Source organism: Lepeophtheirus salmonis, chromosome 4 (genome assembly GCF_016086655.4).
Source record: "Lepeophtheirus salmonis chromosome 4, UVic_Lsal_1.4, whole genome shotgun sequence".
Taxonomy (NCBI): Eukaryota; Metazoa; Arthropoda; class Copepoda; order Siphonostomatoida; family Caligidae; genus Lepeophtheirus; species Lepeophtheirus salmonis.
In genome coordinates this window covers 40557795-40566444 of record NC_052134.2, presented here as the reverse complement: position 1 = coordinate 40566444, position 8650 = coordinate 40557795, and the positions used below count along the sequence as shown (strand labels likewise).

At 34.3% G+C, this 8650-nt stretch overlaps 1 protein-coding gene across 3 annotated transcripts in view; it reads left to right on the top strand.

Moving 5' to 3' along the window:
• Nucleotides 1-1488: 1488 nt before the first annotated feature.
• LOC121115931 (uncharacterized) overlaps nt 1489-8650 on the top strand; it is a 38680-nt gene continuing 31518 nt past the window's right edge. For 2 of the 3 annotated variants that reach the window (XM_071887917.1, XM_040710114.2), the window contains exons 1-5: nt 1539-1795; nt 3504-4623; nt 4710-4827; nt 4894-4987; nt 5039-7941. In XM_071887917.1, the coding sequence (XP_071744018.1) occupies nt 3685-4623; nt 4710-4827; nt 4894-4987; nt 5039-7941 (4054 nt within the window). In that variant the 5' untranslated portion in view covers nt 1539-1795; nt 3504-3684. Of the gene's footprint in view, nt 1796-3503; nt 4624-4709; nt 4828-4893; nt 4988-5038; nt 7942-8650 lie in introns of all 3 variants that reach the window. The other variant, XM_040710115.2, reaches the window with a different exon arrangement.

Below are 8650 nucleotides of genomic sequence, written 5' to 3'. Positions count from 1 at the left end.
AAAAAGGAGGACTTTTTCTTCCTTATGCAGATTCATCATCAGACTGAATCCTAAGTCTGGTCCTCAGGATTTTCAAAACAGCTTTGCTTTCATCTCCAAACTGTTATTCAATATCTGCACCCATATACAATGAATTTACAATTTATTTGTTAAAATTTTGATATTTCTGGTGAAAAAGTTTTATTTGAAAATCGATCATTTTTATAATATGACAAACGAAGATTATTCTTAGCATATTCGAAGTGCATTTAATAACATAATATCAATGTTTGTTATAAAAACATATTCAAGTAAGTGAACAGAGCGGTTGGATATTTGTGAATATAAATATCTATACGTATTAATTAAAATCTATTTATTAGATATAGTATCCTTAAATAAACATAATATCACTTATTTAAAAAGCTAGAATTGAAGGCACTCATGAAAAAAGTACTTGGTCACACATCCATAAGTGAATTGACCCTATTTCTATAGCAAGGGAGAAAGGCAGGAGGCGAGATGGCGTACAATAAATTAAAAATGAAAGAAGCGAGGTTATCATATTTTGTATACATATATAAAGGATCCTTTTGGATGAGCCCATATATGAAGCGCCCTCTTTTCGTCAATTATATTAATTTTAAGAATCCTTAATTCATTGACATAATTCGGGGGAGGAAGAACCATCGCTCATGCTGTTAATTTTATGAAATTAATTCCAGTTCAATTTGAAAAAATAAGAAATTGATTCTAAAATATGAATGCAGGAGATTTACAGTAGTGCCTCTGTAACTGCTTTAAAAACAAGAATGGAGTTAGTTATCTTTAAAATTCAAATTTGTTTTCTCTTCTTTTTGGGTTTGTTCTTTTACATAAACCAGGGAACACAGAAATGCTGATGGAATGATATTGATATCTTCTTTTGGCGTGCGCTTATTTTGACTCAAGTGCAAAATAATGTTTTCTTATTATTAAAGTAAATGTTGTTGTAAATTCAAATATTTAAGGCCTTAGATCTTACCAATTTCAAATAATCATTAATTTTTTTAAAAAGAAAAGTTTAATCAATTAAACAATGATTTTTGCAACGGTATAGAATATGTATTATTAATGTAACACAATATTTTTATGTAACATTAAATATTATATATAGTATAGATTTTGACACTGAAGATAAAATGGGGCTAATTTACGATTTAAGTTAACTTTTCGGAAAAAATGTCTTCATTATAAAAATGGGCAAAATTAGAAATATATAAGTCATATTATATGTGATTGAAATGATAATTGCTAAGTGCTTAAACTTTCTATATAAAAAAATGTAACCATTTTTTAAAATGGGTAAAATATGAGCTATTTAAGTTTCAATTTATGTCCTTTACGTTATTAATATGATAAAGTTATTTTGCACTTCCGTCAAGAACAAAAAAGAGGGCGTTCCATATTCATTTCATTTTAGTGTTCCCTGCTGCCTAAACCTCTGGTGTTATTTAGCTTGAGTGGTACGTGAATGAGAAAGGAAAAAAAAGAAGGAGACTGAAAAAAGGGAGAATGAAGAAGAAGAAAAGAAGGGAAGATGAAAGAAAGGAAAGAGAGAGAGAGAGGGAGAAAGAAAGAAAGAAAGAAAGAAAGAAAGAGTGAAGTAGAAAAAGACTCGACTTGACTCGACTTTAAGAGGTGGCTTTTTTTACTCTCTTTTCTTTTCTTTGGTGCTCCGGTGTTTATAATGAGTGAATCCGTGATCCTTATGTTACGATAAATCAAGGAGTCATCGAAATTGGATTGATTCTTCATTTCCTCGTTATCAGCACAGGTACATGACTTGAGTTGTATCCTCCTGAGGAGGTGCACCGCCGTTGAGAGCATTTCACTTGATCCTCGACGCAACTCTTAGTTTTTGGGATGTTATATTCATGGTGGACATATGCAGCACTCATTTGCAGGATCCCGTTCATGAGGATTTCACGGATCTATTCCTTATATAAGGGGATTTTTAAGAAACTCCGCCTTTGCACCCCATTTTGGAGCGGGTCCCTCACTCACTCATTTGTATCTAATGATTGAAATCCCTATGAACGTAACGCTCCTTTTATATATTGAGACAAACGAAGGACTCTTTATATCAGCGTTTCTTTCAATTTCACGACACGTAAAACGTTGAGGAAGGATCCAAGGACCTCCACTTCACTCACTTTTACTCCATTTTATTCAATATCAATGCATCTTTTACTATTCAGCGTTTTCACGTTGCACATTTTGTGGGCCTAAACCACCACAAGTTTTATAACTAGAAACACCATTTTTTCATTAATATCAAGTGAACTATCATATGTCACAAAGGGACCAACAAATAAAAGGACTTGAATCTTTACCTTTTATCAAAAATATATCCCTCTATTGCCTAGTTGAATTATATATCTGACCCTAATATATCTATTATATCCTTATACAAGCCTACTTCCATAGGGTATCTCAAAATTGACTATAACAATGGAAACAATTAGTTGTTTTTCTCTAATTATCCTACTGTTATCGTTCATAATCAATCAAAAAAAAAAACCCACATTTTCAGACATTTCTTGGTGACTTTCAGTACATATTATTTTTATTTAATTCAAATATCACTGTTTATTATTGACAGTACTAAGTTTTTTAAAATTCTTAAAGCAATATAATGAAGATTTATTGGAATTTTTTAAAATTTTATGTTGTAAAAATAACAACTTTGAGCCCCCAGGTCTCCTTCAACTATAATGCAATTTATGACGTCAGTGAAAACGCTCTATATTGTTCAATCATTAACTAAAAGTATATTGAATATAAAATCACTTTATTTTGCAATTTATTAAATTGTTCGTAGGACTGATTACATAAGAATCCCTATAAATTGCAAATATCTACTACCCAATTGAATATAATTTGTCTTGTTATAAAAAAATGTATTGCTTATAACAATTAAGTTTTTCCCCACATACATGTAGTAAATGCATAAAAAATACGTCTATATTATTTTTATAAAATTAACAAATTATTTTTCCAATAATTTCCTGATAAAATAATATGAATATTGAGTTTCTTGTTTTGTTTTATAAGATGCAGGATTTATTAAACATTATCTATAAAATATATCAATATTTTATACAGGCTTTAAAGTAAAGGCGAACTTATACGTGGCAAAAATGACGAATATACGTCGGATTTTTATGACTTAATCTCTCACAAATGAAACAAATTGTTACAAAAATATTAAGGTATCATTCTTAATATTCATGAGGAAAAATGACTATTTTTATCGGGTTTCTACTTGTTATTAAATGTATTTAGGGGTTTAAAAAAAAATATGAGTAATTGATTGATTTTTAAGTCCCCATATTTCGTATTTGTTATTACAAAAAATCGTGTTTTTTTTTTAAAACACTAGATATTCTCCGCATAGTTTTCATATATTTTTTAATTTGTGAACATCTGTTCAAATTAGGTATTGTTTTTTTATATTACTTATCATTAGTTTATTTTTTCAGATACATGGATGCACCAAGTTAATAGCTATTTTATAAGAAGAGAGTAATGTTTGCCACCATGAAGGAACATGTGGAAATATAGTTTTTCTGCTTGAGAATTTTAGTATTGGGTGAAAATCACCTCTTAACATAGAGGGTTTGTCATCCTTTTTTTTTTTGGAAAGAGACATTATTCTTACAAATGCCAGAAGCAGAGCCGCCTACCTCTTCATCTTTCTCATCTTCTAAATCAAAGACTGCCAATCCTATTAACCAAGTCCCTCCAAGATCAAAGCACCCCGTCAAATCATTATTTAATGAACATGATAACGACTGGCCTACCGTTGATCTTGGGAATTTAATTACTGATTTAGACGCTGATATAAATCAAACAGCTTCACCCAAAATGAGTGTTAACAATAATTCGGTTGCTTCCCCATCAGCAAACAGTGGGAATTCCTCAACTTTAAATTCAAAATCAAATTCTAATAGTGGAGGATCGAAAACCCTTCCTCTTGTTACAAACAAAATCTCAGTACCTTCTAACTCGGCCAAACAAATACTGAGTTCTTCAACTACTAACATAGGGAATTGTGTCTCTGGAGGGACTGCCACAGCGACTATTACAGAATCCCGATCAATACTTGAGGGTGGTAATGAAAAGGGATTAAAAATGAAAATAAAGAGGAACAAGACAAGTATTAGTCATGGGGGTACTACGTGTACTACTAGCACATCCACAATTACTTCTTGTAGTTCACCCATATCGAAGACAGGAGATCCTGAGCCAGTAAATACTGTATTGTCACCAAATGCACTCTCAGCTTGTAATAATCCCAGTACAAAACCCGAAATAACGGCCCCTACTTTGCCTAATGTATCTACTCCAACAAATAATATTAATTCGAGCAATACAACCAATTGTTCTGACTCCAAATCTAATTCTCAATCTAATCCAAAGTTTAACCCTAAACCACAGTGTAACACAAAACCTTCTTCTGCGGGGAATAATATTACTCCTCCAATGAATAACAGCAAACAAGCCGTGAATGGGGAAAATTCGAAGGCTTCCAACCAATCAGAAGTAGTGACCTTGTCTCAAGCCACCAACAATTGCTCATCTCAAAAAGGTTTTCTTAAGGTAAGAAAGTTATTATAAACTTTGTCAAGAGGGAGCTGATTAAATATAAAAATAATATATTTCTTATCCATCTAAATCTTTCTTAGATGGATGCCTCTGTAGGAACTGAAATGGGAACGATGACCGAACCTGATTGTTTAGGTCCCTTAGATCCTGGTACATCTGTAACTTTAGAAGGGATTGTTTGGCATGAAACTGAAGGTGGTAATACTCTACAAATTTTTGATAATTGTTCCTTCCTTACTATAATCCCTGTCCATTTATATATAGGTGTCCTTGTCATTAATGTCACTTGGAGAGGTAAAACATACGTGGGCACTTTACTCGACTCGACTCAACATGTTAATCAATGGGCGCCACCAAGGTAATCTTTATTTTGTTTAAGCGTTTATAATACTCATTTTCCTTTTAATAGATATTCAGAGTCTCCAACAGCAGAGATCGACAATAAAAAAGGAAGAGGAAATAAAAGGTCTGGGAGACCTGGTTCTGAGCCAGAGCTCACCCGCAAGAATTTGCGCAGCAGTAAAGGTAAACCTATGAAAAGTGCTACAAATTCACCATCTAAACGCAAGAAGGGTATAAAGGATGAAGATAGCAATGACTCTCTAAGTAATTCAACTTTAAAACGCCAGCGAACTTCTTCCAAAAATAACTCCGCTGATGAAAATGAAGATGGAGTTGATTCAGAAAAGGAAACTTGTAGCAAGGAGATGAGTGAGACTTCTTCTTCTAACAATTCTAACATTAAGGAAAATAATGCTAAAGACAAAGACACAGCCGCAGCTACTGAAGAAGAAATGACTCCCAAGGATCCGAAGGAGGTTAAATACATTCCTCCTCCACCATTGCCTTATGCTTTGACCTGTCCTAGTCCAGGTTGTAAAAAGCGTTACCGACAGCACAATGGACTACGCTTTCACATAAGTCATTCACATAAGGAATTAATAGACTCTAAAGGTGACATTCGAGATACCACAGACATTGAGAAATGTGAAGACGAAGCGAAAGAGCGTCTTAAAAAACGAGGAATCATTTTAGATGAAGATAAGCAAAAATTACAACAACAATTGCTACTACAACAAGAAAATGATTTGTCTTCAGATTCAACCAAAAATTCAAATATTCTTTCGAATGTGGTACAAGATAATTTATCGGAAGTTAATAGTATTTCTAATTCAAAAGAGGACATTTTGAAATCTGGCGAATCAAAATCTTCAGAACTGACTCCAATGGAAACAGAACCCCCCATTGTTTCCACACCATCAACATCCACTACCCCAACTGTCACAACAACTACTGAATCATCATCGAAGCCATCATCAAGTGTTCGGCCACTCATGGTGTTAGGGGGTAATCAAACAAATGATTCTAATGAAGTTAATGAATCTCAAAATGGCTTAGTAGTCAATCACTCTCAGTTATTGTCCAAAGATGATACTAATACTTCACCTCCAACCAATAATATTATTAATAATAAAAAAGTACAATCACTGGAAAAATCAAAGAAGGATCAAAATGTACCAACCCCTGTCTCAGAAAATTCTACTTCATTAATGAATAATGGCCCAGAAACTTCCTCTAACCAGGTTAAAAGCCCGGCTTATTCAGATATTAGTGATGACGGCGGTGAAGATGAGTCTAAAAAGAATTCTGGCGATCTCAAAATGATGAAAAGTAAGCCCTCTACTCCAATTACAAGTTTACCTCCTGCCTTCCCTCCCTCAAATAATGAACAGCAACAACAGCAGAAACAACAACATCAACACCATCAGCAGCAACAACATCAACACCATCAGCAGCAGCAGCAACAACAACACCATCATCAGCAGCAACAACAACATCAACAACAACAGCATCAGCAGCAACAACAACATCAGCAGCAACAACAACATCAGCAACAACAACAACATCAGCAACAACAACAACAACAAAAACCAATAGTAACCTCATTTCAACAACCACCAATTCCACCACCAGCTGCTCAGCAATCATCACTAGCCTCGTCGATTTCTTCTTCGTCAAACAATCATTTTCCTTTTGCACCTTACATTCCTTCTACAACTTCAGCGGCTATCACAACGACAACTTCATCTTCATTTAAACCAGAAGTTTCATCCGCATCATCCAGAACATCAACTATTCCACATTTGCCTGGAACGTCGGACTATCAAAAAATGTTCCAAGCATATGGTTTTCCACAGTTTCCTCCATATCCTCCAGGGATCGATCCGAATCTTCATGTACACTTGATGAATTCAGATCCTTCTTATAAAGCTAAATTTGAGAAGGAACGTTCTGATAAGGAAAAGGCATTTAAAGAGCAGTTGGATCGTGAGCAAAGAGAAAAAGATCGTCGAAGATCTGTTGGTATAACTCCTCCGCCACATCCATCGGCAATTTGTAAGGTCCCTGAAGATCTGAGAAAGCATCCAACAGTAGCACCAATACCCAGCCCTCGTTCTATGATAAGTGTTAAACCGGAGTTTAATGTTCCCAAGTCTGAGCCCGGTCGAAAAACTCCTCAAACCAGCAAGGACGAAGGTGCTAAACCAACAATGGAGACTCGCGGACCTCCTCCAACCAATATCAATCCCTATGGATATCTGCATCCTTCATTAATCAGACCACCTGTAGGACTTACTTATGAAGCTCTTGCTGCTGCAGCAGCGTCTGGATCAATTAATCCTCTCTTACTTAGTCCAAATCCTTATATGCCCAACCCTTATTTACCTCCTCATATGTCTCACAGCATGAGACCTCCTTACGTAGGAGGTACACCCGATCTATTAAGAGGATCTTATTCTCAAGGACCTGAAGATTTAAGTCGTTCAGTGAGTGTTGGACCTCCCTCTGGAGGATCTAATTCTTCAATGGGTCATGTGGGACCATCCTCATGTCCACTTCCTCTCCCTAGTAGTAGTAATAGTAGTAATAATAATAATAGTAGTAGTAACAGTAACTCTTCGTCGAGCACGAAGGCATTAGATCTCCTTCAACAGCATGCATCCCAATATTATTCTAATTCACATAAAATACATGAACTCTCTGATAGAGGCATGAAATCTCCTTCAGAAAAGGCGGCAGCAGCAGCGGCGGCAGCCAACAAAGACTCAAGTAGTTCAAGGAAACGAACTCCATCTCCTGCTAGTGCATCATTGAGTGGTGGACTAAACCGTTCTCGGTCCCCTCCTCCTCTTAGACATGTACACACTCATACTCACACGCACTTTGGACTTGGTTATCCCTTACTACATCCTCCTGGAGGTGTTCCTCCCCCCGCTGCTCATACTCCCTTTACTCCAGGAGCATACCCAAGTAAGTTTATATTTCTTATTTGTACTATATACAACATTACTCTATTATAAATCATAATATTCATTAAACCTTTTTGTAGTTTACATGACTATGATCATGTACATTTCTATAGCCTTGTTTGACCTCAAATTTAACTTTGTGAAAGTCTTATCATCAAATTCTAAAATTTACATTTTGTAATGTTAATTTTATTGTCATCCATTATTTATCTGGCAATGGATGGGTTGTCATATTACAATAAGGCAGGTCGTTACTCTATGATTTAATATTCAATAATTATTATTTGGTTGATCCTGGGAATAATTTCTAGTTATGATCAATTAGTATCAATTCATTTATCGTGATTTACTATTATTTATATTATATTCATCAACTTAAGACCAGAAAACATTCTTTTAATGGATAGATGTTAATTTAAAAATAATTATCCATCAAATATAATCAAATTTATCTTAAGACTTGATTTTTCGATTAAAAATTACAATAAGATAAATTTTATTCCTACTCATACTCCTTAAAGAAATACCTTTTTGTACTCCATTTCAATTTCTCATAATTATTTGAAAATTGTGTTAATTTGGTATATATAGTAGGCCTGTGATGATATGCAATAAATCAATTAATTGTGTGATAAATTAAAATGAGCGATAATTTTATGTTGGCTCTAATAAATTCCATCCGCACGCTTCAATCCCGTTGGCGGATTTGT